The following is a 17227-nucleotide window of genomic DNA, read 5'->3' on the forward strand; positions in this document are numbered from 1 at the left end:
GTCCACATTCAGCATTACCCAGCAAACCTCACCCCCGCCCCATCAACAACTGCTTACACTCCTGAAATTAGCCTTCTTATATTATGAGCCTAGTGCACAGGGATTGCTTATTTCATTTAGTGCCACTGTGAGTGAATATAGTTTAATCTATTGGGTAAAGAGACGACTCGTGAACTTCTTCAGCTAACTCTAGTAATACCTTAGCAAAAGTGAGAATTCTAACCATGTTCAGAATTTCATCTTTTAACCTATCATCACATGATTAAAAATCTTTCCATTAAAAATATTCAAAGTCCAGTTCAAAGAAGAACCTATTAGAAAAGTTTTAAGATACTGATAGTCAACTCTTTTAAACAAAAATGAATTATCAAATGAAATGTTTAACATTACCTGTTACTAAGCATAACCCATTAGTTATTGCTATTCTCCACATAAACAGAAAAGTTTATTGAATCATCATCTTGAAAGCATATGTTTTGGTTGTTTTGTCCAGTAGCTTGATTATCTGGATTGATCCTTCATGGTTACAGTTATAGCACTATCAATTATTATTGAGTGGGTTTGCCAATAGTAAGAATGCAGAGCAAACCACAGAACATAATCTACACTGGGGATACGAAAAGGGTAAACATCAGAACCTTTGTCTCATTACCGTACTCATACCAAATTAGATAACCCAATTAATTAAATATGTATACACTAATACCATTTTAGAAGACATTCATAAATCTCCCACTAAAAATTACTCAGTCTCAAAAGGTTTGTTATGTTACTGTGCAAGGAAATTATAACAAATAGCAATTCAGTGTTTAGTATGGATGCCGAGTTTTAAACTTAAGTAAGACTATAGTATTATGCACACGGGGTCCTAGAGGTACAGATTTAATGACACAGAATCTCTACTTTCAAGTAACTTAAAACGTATGTGAAACTTGAGTCAAAAGTAGAAATTAAGGTCCATATAATTCAGGGAAGCAAAACAAAGAACCAAGGATGAGATAAACTGGTGCCGCTACACTCAGGTCAGAATGGTAAAAGCTATGGGCAGGGTATCAGGACACAGGGTTCCAGAGGAAGGGTTCACCTCTTTGTTAACTGTATGACTTTGGATGAGCTAACTTGTTGTCTGGGTTCCCAGTTTCTTTACTGGTAAAAGGAGACTGCATTTCCAAGGGTTGTAAATTTGGGGCCCACAGACTACCCAACCCTCATGGGCCCATGGATAGAACCCAGGGATTTTGTGAACTTGGATATGGTGGGAATTTACCTATTTATTCTCACTCATCTGTAGCTGAAATTCGGCATTTCTTTTAATTGTGGATGTAGGCAACAAAGTATAGTATTATCAATACCCGTGTCTTTGTCACTATAGAAATGACATGTTTTACAAATCAGGTCTATGCAAAAAAACACATTATTACTCAGTGTTTTTTAAAATACCTTGAAAAACACATTTCAATGTTGTTTCTTACATAATCTTATGTATTTTATGCAACTAAAACATTCTGAGAAGTCCACAGAATTTACCAGGCTACTGAAGGTATCAATGGCACGAAAAAGGTTAAGAATCCTGTAAATTTTCCCTCTATTTCTACGAATGTACCATATACACATAAAGTTCAAAACAAGCCAAACAAACACAGTTAGCTTCGGGAAAGGAGGGTGGTAGCAACGAGAGAGGTCAGAGAAGACTTCAGTCGTGCCAATAATATCCCATTTCCTGATCCGGGGAGAGTTAGCTACACAAGTATGTTTATTTTGTGAAAATTCATGGAACTGTACACTTAGGATTCTGTGCATTTTTCTATATGTATACTCTACCTTGGGAAAACTGTTTAAAAGTATTTTTAGATAATATAAACCTGAAATTATGTTTTGGAGTTTTTTATCATTATCCGAGTATTGGAATGCAGACAATTTTAATTTTACATTTTCTATCAGGTGAAGAGCCCTCAAAGGACTCTTTTTAAAAAAGCAAGCGTCAAGATTCTTGGGCCTCCAGAAATTCTGATTTAGTGGTTTTGAGGTGCACTCTGGGAATCTGCATTTAAAAAACATGCCCCAGGTGATTCTAACATTTTGTACTCTGAAAAGCACAACCTTAGATCAGAGAGTGAATGCAGAATGAAGACAGTTAAGGGATGGTAGCTTAGAAAAGGAACCTTATTTTATAGATCTTTGATTTGGAAGAAACCATAGTGGTACTTTCTTAAACTTCTTGTGTGTTCTTTTTTCAGTATTCCTGACAGATGGGCATTCAACTCTTGTGTATTTATTTCCATATACAAAATAATCTCTTCTTCCACACGAATCCCTAAATATCAAGACTCTTCGTAGTCTCTTCTTCTGGCTATACAGCCTCGATCCCTTCAACCTTTCCCCACGACATGTTTAAATTGCTGTTCTGATTGGCACACAGTTAAGTATCATGTTAAGTGAATGCTGCCATATCACCCTGTTCTTCCCCTTAAATAAACATCAATCCCTTTGTATAAATGAAACTGAATACTGTTAAACTGCATCTTGTTGATTTTGAGCCCCATTCTAGCCTTTTAAAATAATTTACAAAGAGAGTATAATCATATCAACAGTGCCATCTGTCTTTTGTAGTTAGCATGTTCTCTAAGGTTTCTTCTATATCAAAAGTTATTATATATACATTATGAAAACAAGTTAGTACGATGGGTCACCTGTCTCAAGACATGGATAAGGTATCAAAACTATGGACCTCTTACTGGTATGATCACTTTGTAAAGTATACAAATGTCCAATCACTATATGTTGTACACCTGAAACTAATGTAATATTGTATGCCAACTGTAATTGGGAAATAAATTAGTAAAAACAAATTGAACCCTTACTGACCACATGGTGGGTTATGATACCTCATGCAAATCACTTTACCCTTGGTGCCTTCATTTCCCTACATGATCTACTTCTGTCACAGAGATTCTGCCAAACAAAAAAACTATTCAAAAATAGTAGTTATAAAAATACTATTAAATGACAGCAAAATGTTACAGGATCACCAGGCTGAAATATACTCAAACTGAATAAAGACCCTCTAAATGAATACTCGATTTCTTTGGGGGATAGATGGACAGGCAGCAGGAGATACCCAAAAAGATGAGAGCAAGGGGACCTGCCATGTCTGAAGGGTAAACGTGAGACAGAAAAGTGGGCTAAAGATGTGAAAGTTTGACGTGCAGGTTCACTGCTGCTACCGTATGACCTTTTTTCTTAAGTAAGGACAACAAAAAGAGTGGGTGAAAATATTCTGGTCTCCAGTCAAGTGAAGTTCTGCAAGGAACCCTTGCCAAACGTGAAGCTGACGGCGAGAGTATAAAGCCCCAATAGTGCAAATGCCATTGCGTTTTGCAAACAGCGCTAGCCTGGCATCATCAGAGACTATCCGAGTATTGGAATCCGAGGCACCAGTGCACCCAGGAATGTATTATAATAGCTGTGGTTGTTAAAAGAAACTGCACTGAAATTTAAAGATCCAAGTTCTAATAACAGAGCTTTGCTATGAAACTAAGCACTATAATCCTGTTATATTCAATTTTCCCCAAAATTTATCTAAAAATTAGGAAAAGACCATCTCTAAGTTCTCTTCCACTTTTCAAAATGTAACACTATTTTACAGATGTATGCATATGAAAAACCTAAATATGTTAGGTACTGAAGTGAAGGTGCCTCTAGAGGTGTAGGGTACATACATTTATAAATAGTAATGCAGACATAGATTGTCCTGAAGACAGTACTGTATTAGAAGCTCCAGTAGAGAGAGGGCTTTAAAATGCAGAAAATAAGTTAGGTGTAAAATGCACCATATTAATAGTAGTAAGATCAAGTTTCAGGGAGGAAAACTCAATTATTACTACCACCGTGTTTAAATTTTAACCTATCCCTTAAAAAATACACTGATTAGTTACACTAAGTAATTCTCAAAAGACATGATACTAATCTGAGGTTCTAGATAATGAATCTTGTCTTAAATCCTTAAATGCAGTTAAGAATGAAAGATGAAAAAAAGGAAATCCTTTTTTTCTATCAGTGGCCCTTCTCAAAAAACCAGTCATTTGCTCATTCCTTCTTATAAGAGTACATATTTTAAATATTAGAGCTTTAGAATTTTCAGTGAAGTTTCAGAAAAGAATCATAGGAAATGATTATTCTTTAAAATTTTTGGCCTTATTTTCTGATACAAGAAAATGCTTAACAGTTTCAGTAACTCCATGTTAGACCTTAAATTCCAATTCAATATATTACTGACAGCCTTTAGGAAGATACTAAGCTATTACTCTGACTACCTTTGTCAAACCCCTATTAAAGCACACATCTCCTTTATTAGAGTCATTTTTTTTCACATTTAATTTCGACTTTAATAACAAACCACCTTCTATAGGTGAATATGACCTCATTCTCAAGCAAAATATTTCTGTTAGCTTTTAATTAACAACTTAGATTTTAAAATAACATAAAGCCCTCATTAAAAACGTAGACGCTTTCAGAATCCTTCAATGTTAAGCCCGTGTATTATCCTTCAAGATGAAACTGCTTAGGAAACAAAATTAATTTAAAACGTTTTTCTCCAAACACGTTTCTTTAAAACAAAACCAAAGTGAAGAAAGCCACTGACTTTCATTAAAAATAAATGCATTCTAAGGCAGAAAATGTCTATGGGCAAGCCAGCGCTAAATTCCGAAGAGCAAAATTAACATCCACATTTTGGTTGTGTAACATGAAAGACATCAAACAACACTGAAAAGATAACATGTCAGAAGTTCTGGCTTCTAGCTCGTAGCTCTGCCACTAAGTAATCAAGTGATCCCTAACGTTTGGGCTTTCTCACTTGTACATACAGGAAAATTGTAATGATCTGTATAAGGTTCCATTCCAACTTTCTAAGTATTTCAAGAGTCTTGTAGTCAAGTTTCTAGCTGCTTGAAAACGGGAACAGAAAACTGATTTTGCATCCCCCTTCCCAAAAGAACATTCTCTGTCAAGAAATGAGTCTTATTTTCATATTTTCTACCAACCAAGTATAATAATAAAAGGAGACATATTTAGTGTATGTGCATCTTCTAAGCAGACACTATTAATCATTTCTTTTAAAATTAAATTACCTACCTCACTGGGGTGTTTGAGGATTAATTCATTAGTGTTTGTAAAGCACTTTGAGGTCCTCAGGTCAGAGGCGCTATAGAAGTGCAAAGTAGTAGTATTATTACTAGAGTCTTTGCTTATTGAAGGAACTTCACAATCCTTTAAAACCTAACTCTGTGTTATGACTGAGACATCTATCTAGTTGTAAACCCTTACAATTATCCACATTACTTTGAACTCTTTTTGAATATATTATAGATAGAGAGGGGGCAGGACGTTTCAAAAATGATTTCAAAGAGTTAACTTTGATCTACAAATGGAGGGGGAGAGTAAGGGAAAACACTAGTGTGACAAATTTTCTTTAGCATAAAATTTTAGTGAGAAATCCTGTCAATCAGATTTAGAAGTGTGCCTAACTCTTGCACCTAAAACAAAACAAAACCCACTTTAATGGCAGATTCTGCAATGAGAAATTCCTTTCTTCAAAAAGAAAAGGAAACAATTTTCAAATCAACATCACCTTGAAAGGGGTACTTATACATTACATTACATACATATATATCCAACTCATTTAAAACCTTTAAATTTAAATCAGAATAACAGTATTACTATGAATTGACGTCAAAATAATCGAGTGGCTTTTTCGTTAAGCTAGCCTCCCACTCCCAGTTACACAAAGCAAACTACCAGCATTGAGAAGAGAGCAAAGCAATTTTGCTTTATGAAGTTTGAAGAGGAAAACAATAGCGGCCAAGGCTTTAAAACCTTAGTTAATATCTAGCATTATTCCACCACTTCCCACCCCTTTCTCTAACCAAATCTTTTTCCAATTAAAGCATTGTTTTAAATTTTAAAACAACACATACACAAGTGTACACACACACATATACACAAAGCTAAGAGAAACAAGGCAATCTATAACTATACCTTGGATATTCTGCTCGATAAACACACACTTCTTTTAAAGACTGCCAGTTTATCTTCTGATGGTATTCTCCAGTGCAACACAAGCTCCAGTCCCAAGAGCAAACTGAAATTTAGATATTAAACTTTAAACACTTACCTCCTGCTCCTGTTGAAAGATGACAACTCTACCACCTTTATCTCCTGTTGCTAGTAATTCTCCAGAATGATTAAATTCTACTGTCGAAATTATGTCTGCTGTATAATCAAAACAAACAAAAAGATATTAGCTTTTATCCCCCAATTCACCAGGGTTGTAGAACTTAGCATGTTTTTCCTAACATATCCCAAGTCTATCAACCTCCCAGCAGAAATAAAGTAAATCTAAAGTTCTTTATAAATATTTTGGTTCACCAAAAAAAAAAAAAAAAAAGTCCCCAGAATAAACCAATATGACACTATTTTAAGAAACAGGAACACAACAAAAATAAATACTAGTGGTTTATTAATATTACACTCAATTCACGAATAAAGAAATCAACAACTTGTGAAACATTCTATGATAACATCATTAAACATTAATAATTATCTTGCCAATTTTCTTTCTTATTTTTCATAAGCTCCTTTATGACAACCCAAAGATGGCCTCTAAAATTAAGGCAGATATAACTAAAATGGGGGAAAACGTAAATATAAAAATACTTTTAGATGGAATTTGAAGTCATGAATTAATAAATTCAAATTATGGCCTCTCAAACAAATGTTTGCAAAAGAACACCCTTACACAGAAACGCTTTGCGCTGTGCACCTTCAGCCTGCACAACTCTACTTACGGCTCCCAAACACTGCAGGCGTGACTACAATCAGTAACACTGCACCCAAAGTTGGTGCTAACTTCACACAAGTACAAATAAAATTATCGGGGTTATTTTTCCTTGCTTTTGGACACCAGAGCCATTTTGCTAAGGAAAAAAAATCTAAGTTACAGACTTGGGCATTAAGATAAAGCAATTACACTGGACAAGTCACCACTGTTACTAATGAATTCTTCACTATAAAGCATTATGCCAAATTAGGGAAGATTATCATATGCATTTTAAATAAATAAGTCAACTTTTTCTACGAGAAGGTTGTTTTCCGTTCTACAGTAGCTCCCTCTAAGAATTTAACAACGTGACTTTGTATAATAAAGAACACTATATACCTTAAGTTTACAAACTTACTGACCAATATATCTTATCAATAATCTGTCCATCACCTGTATTTTACAATTTTCTTTTTAGTGATTTTTTCCAAGTCCCATTTGGTTTTGGAAATCTTTCTTTGCATCTGCCATTATCTAGATCCCAGGCATTTTACCTTTTTGGAACTCTCTGAGAACCTTCTCAAAGTTACACATGCTCTCCCAAGATATTGCACATAGTTAAGTGCACACAAAAATTTGCATACAATTTTAGAGGGTGTGGACAGCATCTCACCTCCAGGTTAAAAACTTTAGCCCGGAGAGCCCACCACAGTCAGTGGTATGGGGAAGAAAGAATAAATGTACTGTTCACACTGCATGTGTATGTAACACAAAGGTGTAAGACAATGCACTGGACTACTCTGTAAGCCATAGCAGTAGGTACTTAAAAGCCATTCCATTAGGTGCTCTGTACCGTACTGATTTCTGTAGTGAACAAAAGGATTAAAAACATACTTCATCTCTGACTTAAAGCTCAGCAGAGTATAGCTGAAGAGAGAAAATAAGCAGAAACTACAATATTAGACAAAATACAGGGAATCACATCTTATTTGAAGGTTAAGTTCTAAAAATTAGGGAATGAGGTAAAAATCATACACAGTAAAAGTTATCTTTAAATTCAATCCTTCAGACACCATCACTGTGGAGACACAAATTCTTTCTCTTGTAAATCCAAGTCAGCCAATTTTCCCCACGGCATTGACAAGTGTGTGGCTTCTGTGGCTACCCATCAAATGAACCAACTAATTTAAATATAAAAATCATGCTGCAGCAAAAATACCGATCCTTGAACTCTAGAATATGCTCCTGGCTTGGTGAAATGCTCATAGGTGACACCAACACCAGATTTATTCTCCTCTTCACCCAATGGAATAATAGGGAGATTTGGCTCAGTATTTAAATTATTTCATTATTTTCCTAGGTCCAGACTTAGCATTCACCTGAATTAAAGAAATTACAACTCCTTGTTATGTAAATGAGCTGTTATAGCTAAAACTCAATAAAGGATGTGTGAACGATCCTGGTATGATTAGCCTCTCTGCTGAGCAGGAATGAAAAACGGGGGACAGGTGTACTGCACGATGGGCTCAATTTCTAACAGGAGGGAAATCCTGATCTTCCTTAGGTGAGGTGGACAGGAGCAAATCTAAAGGTGATTAAGTCAGTAAGGAGATCATTATAATGAAAGGATCGAGGAGATTTGGGGTGAGGGTGGTGGTGGCGATTCCACACTTCTTGACAGAACAAGAATCAGGTAATAAAGCAGCAGGCACAACACCCCAAAGTACTGAAGCTAGTACTGACCCATAGCTAGCTACAGTGCAGTCACTGAACGTGCGGCAAGGAGGGCAAGAGGAGGAAGAGAGAGAGAGAGAGAGAGAGACAGCGAGAGAGAGAACACACTGCTGAGTGCCTGGGGGACGAGGGGAGTGGGGGCAGAGAAGGAAGAAGAAGAAAAAAGACCAGTAATTTACTGCAAGTTGCAACAGGAATAACAAGACATTTGCTCTTATATTGTGTCACTTCTTATCCCCGGAATGGTTATTTTACAATGAGAATTCCAGAGTAAAGTGAATGGTTATTTTACAATGAGAATTCCAGAGTAAAGTGATACGTGTTCAGAACTGATCCAGCTTTAGAGCAAGAATGATTGCAATAGGCTGAGGAATCCCAGAAACAACTGGCCTAAAGTATCAAAAGAGGCTGATCAGGAAAGGACCAGAACCAAAGATTACAGCATAAAAGTAACCCACTTTAAACACTTGAGGAAGAGAAATATTGGGTGAAAGGCATACAATTTTCTCAATTTATAGATTTTCTTAAGACACTGGTATTTGTTCCTATTTATCTTGCCAAAAGCCAATGAACAAAGAGAAAATTTTAGAAATAGCCAACTGAGCCACCACTTAAATAGTGCAGAGAAATTTTATATATGGGAGGGGTAGGAGGCCGGACTCGTGACCTTCTTGCTGTGATTTTTAGACTGTATGCATTTAAGATAGCCATATTTCAGATAGGTAAATTATTTTCCTGATTTGTATGATAGAATTTAAACAGGCACTATGCCATGGTGTTCCTTCATCCCTTCCCCCAAAACAAGAAAAAAGAAAAGAAACACCGTAACTTCTGGATGCTCAGCCATCTGTACAAGTGTGTGAGCCACCATGTACATAAGCACCTATTAAATCTCCAAGTTTTATGGATGATGCTTTTAAAGATTATCTGAGTCGTAAAATGCCAAGACCTCACAAGATCTCACTGGGAATATGACATGTAAAAAGCATGAATAAAAAGGAGAATGAAATCAAATTATGCTTATAGACCATAAAAAACTTCCAGGAATGAATTATGGAGAATACTGTGAAACCGAGCTTTGAGCCGTATGTGCCACTGCACAGTGCTCAGTCTACAATGGGTTACAGTTTGCCCGGATTCCGCAGAGCACCCAAATCTGAAACCTCCCGCTGAGAGCAACTTGTTTATCTCAGTGTGCCATACTGATGTGCAAAAGGTGAGGAAGAATTGCTCTAAAAATCATGCTCCCACATCGTGCTATACCCAGACAACCAAGGCTGGCCAAATACTGGTATCTATGTTTTTGAACCTAACAATAAATCTATTCCTAGAAAATATTCTTGTAAAGCTGATTCCTATGCTATTTTTAAAAATTACACAGTAATGACTGCTGCAAGTCTACAATAGTGCTGTTCAACAGCATTTTCTGTTATAACAGAACAGCCCTTCCTATATCTGTAGTGTCCAATACAGTCATCACTTGCCATCTGGGGCTTCTGAATTTTTAATTTTAGCACTATATGCCTAGTGGCCACCATACCACCAGGCGGCCTAGGTCTAAAACATTTATTTCAGAGTGAACACTAACTTTTATTGCAAAGCCAAGAATGCTAGAAAAAAGAGAATTTTGAACCTTTCAACGATGCTCTCTGAGTAAAATAAAACTACCTTATTTACACGATGGTTGCCCACACGAGGATCAGGCTGAAAATACAAATTCATTTCATGAAAATTTAGAATCCTGTATACTAGAATTTTAAAACAAACTATTAATGAAAGCTATAACTACTGGAGAACACTTTACTTTTGAGATGAAAGTAACGATAACATGCTTTAAAAAGGCAAAGACATTAACCTCCGTCAGAGCCAGAATAGGGAACTCGAAGCAGGACCCAGAGTAACACATCAACAGGGTCATGTTCTCCAAACCACCAACAAAAAGCACCAAAACCAAAGAACAAAAGACACCCTCCTTTAAAGAGAAAAGTAAGACTCTTCCCTATCCATGACCAATGAAAATGTTATTTGACAATGAAAAAGTGCCTGCATTAATCTTCTACAAGAACCTTTTAATATAATGAAAGGAAGGGCTCCCCTTCGAACATGAGTCAACGGCTCTCCTGTGCATGAAGCCAACACAAGGCACACACCAACCTCCAAGTGCGCCCCAGAAAGGCAGCATTTAACAGGCACACTCAAATTTTTGGTAAGAAAACGTAATGCTTTTACCCTTTGTTGTTAAATTCTATATACTGTTAGTAAAAACCAAGGAATTTATAGTGTGTTATATAAAATGGAATTCTTTCTTCTTTCTACACCATCAACACTTGGGTTTCGTCCTAAGAAGGTGAAATAATTGTTTTCTTTTGGGGGTGGAACGGTTACTGGTGGTGGTGGTGGGAACGACGACAGCAGTATGCACTGCTGGTCAGTTTTTACCTCATCAGGCACACCACACTGTTCCCTTCTTGTTACCTGCCTTCTCTATTTCTTATGGGCTATAACATTACAGATAGAATAGGACACAACCAGACAGTCAAGGGTTCAAAAATGATAATCTCAGCATAAAAATTAGATGAGAGAAAATTAATAAACAGTATATATAAACAGTAGTAATTAACAATGATTACTACATATTCAGTAACCAAATCATTATTAGCTCCGACGTTCTCGCCATACTTCACCTCTTGCATGGGGAGGCACTTTAATGGGGTTACTCATTGATTTTATAATTCCATTGCAGAACTATGGCCCAAATAAATAATTTGAAAGAAACCAAGTAAAATTAGTACAGAACTGTTTGTAACTGTATTACCCATATAATAAAAAGAGTCAAACATACTTCCATATAATAGTCAAACATACTTCAAATATCCAATAATTATCAATATAAAAGTAACCTCTACTACATGGGTTGGAAAACTGTGGCCCACCATCTGTTTTTATAAATAATGTTTTTTTGGAACCCAGACATGCCCATTTGTTTATATACTGTCTTTGGCTGCAGGGTCGAATACTTGGGACAGGCTGAACACATTTACTCTCTGGCCCTTTCCAGAAAATGCCTTTCCACAGCTACTCTTGTATATTAATATAATTGTATATTAACATTAAAATAACAAATACGGTTTATGTAGCTACAAAGACATAACCAGTGTGTCAAAGCACACGTATGTCCAAACATAATGTGCCAGGCACTGTGCTGAGTGAACACTTACAAACATTCTCATTTAATCGTTATAATACCACTATGATATACCACTTTGAATTTATACAAGAAAACAGTGGAGCACTGAAAGATCAACTTGCCTCTCACACCTCTACCCAGTGTGAGAGCCAGGATTCAAATTCAGCAGTTGTGAACAAGCATATGGATAGGGTGGCCGCACAGAATTCCGTAAGTCACGGAATGATGAATAAAGGAATAATGCGTAAGGGTTCAGTTTACTGCCTCTTTTTCACTGCGAAAATGCCTGTGTTCAATAAAACACAAACTACATTGATTTTATACTATTTACTAATGACCACATTACAACTACGGTCTCTCCCTCTAAGTATTTTTTCAGCACCTGCTACATCTAAGACACTCAATGATCCACATTCTAAATTCTACCCCTGAAAGAGGCTCATAAGAAAGTGGAATGTAACCACAACAGATGAACAGTTAACCAAGAAAAGAATTTAGTAAATGTGTAAGAAAACCAAAGACGGAATGTCATAAGGCAAAACAAACAATTACAAAACCAATTCTAAGACTTCAAGACTGAGTAAATATGTAAAGATGCTCCCTCCTTTTTAAAATAAAAAGGGGATGACAGCAACTGAGAGGAATTGCTCGTGCTTTTTTAACCATCTTGACTGTTGATTCCTGAAAGTTCCATCTGAAACAGTTAACAGAGCATCCACTGGATGCCGACAAACCTGATTCTTTTATTTTTCTGGCTATGATTAGGCTTTAGAGCTAAATAACAGAAGAAAATTTTAAAGGTTGAAACTCGTAAAATACTATAAACATTGCTGCAGCAAATAAAACGGAAAATTCAGACATACGTGCCTTATGTGACATAAGACAGAGTAAATCTTAAGATAATCATGAGGGTCACAAAAATTCTATGAATAACCATTGTTTCTTAAAATTCTGTGTTCTGAAAATTATCTCAAAGGGACTAGTCTGGTGAAAAGAGTGTCTGCAAAGACTTGCTACGAGAACAGTTGCCAGTGTCGTATTCTAGATATGAAATAAACCTTTCATACCTAGAAAAAAATGAACTTAACAAGTTAGCTATACTTAATCTTTTTACCAATGATATTTACTTTCCCACAACTCTCAGTCTTCTCTCTTTTTGTTCCACTTCAGTAAAACCAAAGATTAACAAAGAACACTAAAACTAACTGCATGAACAAAGGTATCCAAAGAAGTAGTACCCAATGAAAATGTGCAATAACTTAGCACTTCCTCTTTCAAAAGGTTGAAGTGAAATACAATAGTAAAAATTAACAATCCGTAACTGGCCTTCTGCTTCTGGCCATGAGTAAGACAATCTGGACTCATCTTCTTGCTGTGAACGACTAGAAAACAAACAAAATATAGGAAACAACTATTTTTAGACAGTGGACAACATGGAGTGTAGGGCCATGAACCCTTTAGAGAAGAGAAAAAGCGAGCCCTGTATGTGCCCCAACTTGCTGCCTGGGCAGTGTGGTGAGTCAGGAAGAATCCAAACCCACACCAGCAATCTCAATGAGTTGTGGAAACAGAAATGGGGGCTCAAGGAAAGCTGAAGCAGCTAGAATTTGTGGGCAGAATACAGAGAAAGAGCTCAAGGGATCTAAACAGGGATCACTTAGAATCTTTGGTTGATGGAGCTGAGGACATGTGGCTGACACTCTGCACTGCCCAGGAAAAGAACCAGCAGAAAAGCTTACGAGGACTCAGAATAGTTAGGGTTCCCACCAGCCAGAATTGAGAAACCTCGTAATTACTGAGGCATCAGGTAGAGTCCTCAGAAGAGTATCATCTTAGTGATGGGACTAAGTCAGCACTAAAGACTGAATTTGTCCTAACAAAGCTTAAAAGCAAACTTTAAAAAGATCAAATTAATCTCAAGTTACTTAATTACATGCTAGAACAAAAGCCAACACTCAACATTAATTCACAATGTCTGGCATCCAATCTAGAATCACCAGACCTGTAAAGCAGACAAATATTGACTCATAACCAGGAGAAAAATATACCAATAGAAGCAGAACAAGAAATGACCAAAATGATAGAATTAAGGTCCTAGCAGACAACAACCTTAAAATAGCTGTTGTAAGTATGCTCCATATGCTCAAGATCATAGAATGAATCATGAACATGACGAGAAATGGAAGATACACTGGATAGGATTAATTGATCAGACACTGCAATAAAACCTGAAGGCCTACCAATCGAATCAAGACAAAAGTAACAGGGGAAAAAAGAACAAAAACCTGATTTGCAGGTTAGTATCAAGTCTTCTAACATACGAGGTCTGATAATTAAGTTCACGAACTCATCCTAGAAAAAGTGCTACATACCTCACTGCTGAATATCACTGTGGTCACCTTCGATGTACTCCCCTTGGGAAGCTATGCACTGATGCCAGCGCCTAGTCCACCCTTCAAAGCAATTTTGGAACTCTTTTTCTGGAATGGCCATCAGAGTTGTGTCATTATTATCCTTGATGTCCTGAATGTCATCAAAATGTCTTCCTTTCAGTATTTCCTTTATCTTCGGGTAAGGAAAAGTCACTGGGGGCCAGATGAGGTGAGTAGGGAGGGTGTTCCAATACAGTTATTTGTTTACTGGCTAAAACCTCCCTCGCAGACAGTGCTGTGTGAGCTGGTGCATTGTCGTGATGCAAGAGCTGCTTCGGGAACAGTTTTGCACACACCTCTCTCATGTCAAGATTTTCAGTTAAGATTTTCCTGTTTCTCTATCGATGTTTACTTAGTCTGCTATGCTTCTCTCAGTCAGGCGATGATTTTGACACACAGTTCGACAACTTTTTGCAATGTTTTTGTCAGTTCTGCTCGTTACTGGCCGCCCTGACCTCTCTTTATCAGTGACGTGTTCTCTCCTCTCAGAAAAAGGTTTAATCCATTTGTGCACTGCTGTTTTCTTCATGGCATTATCCCCACAAACTTGGACTACCATGTCCCTGATTTCACTTCCACTCTTGCCAAGTTTAACAAGAAATTTAATGTTTGTTCATTGCTCTAATTCAAGCTCGGACATTCTTGTGATGGCACACAAAACCACGCAACAATAATTAACACCACTGAGCAAGACACCACCACACAGCAACACAAACACAGCTGTGAGACACCGATATACCAAGGTCACGAAACCTACTGAGCTGCTTGTACAGTGCTGCCACTGTAAGCACACTGTGGCCAGTTCGCTAATTGTCAGACCTTCTATGTATCACTGCAGTCTCCCAAAAAGGTGGGGATACTTAAAAAAACTGAATAGTATGTAAATGTTCAAACATGATGACACTGTAAGTAGAATAATCGAACCAAGTATATAAGAGTAGCAATCCAAAAACCACCAACAGCCTTGCACTGGTGATGTGACTTTGCAAAATCAGGGAGATTCTTTGTAAAATTCCTGTATTTCACAGCATAATCTTCCCTTGATTTACAGTGTACTTCAGTATAATACCTCTGTTATAAATAAAATAGAGCAGCTTTAGGCTTAGAAAATAATTTTTTTTTCTTTTCCAGTACGTAAACATTTGGCAGAATATTGTGAGTAAACATTTGGCAGAATATTGTGAGTCATGCAGACCACGAGATAATTTTTTCTTGTTCAGGACTGTCCTGCAAACTGTTGAACCGCTAGCACATTTGGTCCATGACAAGTAAATGTCAATAATGCCTCTAATCATTGGCAAAATTAAGTAAAAAAGAGTTGAACAGGACAACAGTTCATTATATATACCGGGGTTGCCAAAAAAATGTATACACATTTTAAGAGATGTTATCTATGCCCAAGCAGTAGTTCGCCATAATCAGAGATGTCTGGACGCTGACGGTAACCACTTTGAGCACCTCTTGTAATTGCAGAAGTCAAACGTGACTTCATCTTTTGTTATCAGTATATATCGAGTATTACAATTTTAAGTTTTCCTTTCTTAAAATGTGTATACATTCTTTGGGCACCGTGTGTGTGTGTGTGTGTGTGTGTGTGTGTGTGTGTATGTGTGTAAAATAAAAGGTATGGTGATGATATAACAGCTAAATCTTTATGTTCAAAGAAGATTTATATACTTCGCTGTATATAAACTGCTGTATATACTTCAGGGTTATTAGGAATAGAGGAGCTGACAAAAATCATAATTATAGTAGAAGGTTGACATATTCTTCTCCACACCTGGCAGATTTAAAAAAAAAAGTGGGGGGCAGGAATGGGGGCGATTTGGGGTGGAGAAAGGATACTTGAAAAACATAACTGACAAACACAGAGTTTATTACCCATATAAAAATATATATTGCCTCCAAAGACCTATGCAGTTTTTAAGAAACTCATACAGTGAGCCAGAGAATCCCTTGAAGAATTATAATTGTCTAATTGTAAGTGTAAACACCATTCTCTAACCATAATTAAATAAGCTAAAGAATAATAAACATTGGTTCTAAAACCACTTGGTAATCTTAAAATGCTCAAGGCAAAGAAAAAAATCAGTATTGCAATAAAAATACTTTAAAAAGATTTATAGGAACCTAAACATATAAATATTTAAGATAGCATTGTTTTTGTAAAAAACTATAAACTAACCAATTTATAAAAACTGGAAGACTAAAACCTGAAATACCAGCACCAAGAGATAACATAACCATAGGCGATAACTGAGTTTTAGCAAACTCACGCAAACTGCAAAATATATCAGATGTATTATTTATATATATCTGTAAAATCACTTAACCCCAGATTAAAATTTGTTTTTCTTTTTTAGTTCGACAAATAAACTACTTTGTAAAAAAAAATACAATCATAACTCTAAAAGTGAGACCCACTTCTGAGAAAACCACTGTGGTTATTTTAGTATATACCCTTCCCAAGTTTGTCCATGTGTACTTCACATGCTCAGTACAAAAATAACAGATCTATTTAAGTTGAGAAAGAATGTTGTCTACATTTCATCACTGAGTTTTTAAAAAATATTACAAAGCATGTTTGATCCTTTTTGTATAACATTAATAAAACAATCAGAGCTTTATGGAATTAGAGCTTAGCTATAAGGAGACCAAGGAAGAGATGCTTGATAACCGTTAGTATAACAGTTAACATGAAAACGGACAATAAATGAATGTCTACAAGGTAAAGAAAGTAATGAGATACCACTACACACCATTCAAATGACTGAAATTAAAAAAAAAAAAAAGACTCCTTAGTGCTGGTATCAAGCAACTGGAACTCTCACATACAGCTGGCAGGAATGCAACGAGGCGTACCCACTTTGGGGAAAAAACAAACTTTGGCAGTTTCTTATAAAGTTAAAACAAACACCATGTAACCCAACAATCTCATTACTGGATATTTCACCCAAGTGAAATAAAAACTTATGTTCACACAAAAACCTGGATGCAACTTTCACAGCAGCCTTATTTATAACCGCCCCAAACTGGCACAACCCAAGCGATCCTCCC

At 36.4% G+C, this 17227-nt stretch overlaps 1 protein-coding gene across 1 annotated transcript in view; it reads right to left on the reverse strand.

Moving 5' to 3' along the window:
* PPP2R2A (protein phosphatase 2 regulatory subunit Balpha) overlaps positions 1 to 17227 on the reverse strand; it is a 71951-nt gene that overhangs the window by 16059 nt on the left and 38665 nt on the right. Inside the window, exon 3 of the mRNA XM_033134595.1 lies at positions 6173 to 6270. Within this exon, the coding sequence (XP_032990486.1) occupies positions 6173 to 6270 (98 nt within the window). The remainder of the gene's footprint in view (positions 1 to 6172; positions 6271 to 17227) is intronic.

Source organism: Rhinolophus ferrumequinum, chromosome 18, assembly GCF_004115265.2.
Source record: "Rhinolophus ferrumequinum isolate MPI-CBG mRhiFer1 chromosome 18, mRhiFer1_v1.p, whole genome shotgun sequence".
Taxonomy (NCBI): Eukaryota; Metazoa; Chordata; class Mammalia; order Chiroptera; family Rhinolophidae; genus Rhinolophus; species Rhinolophus ferrumequinum.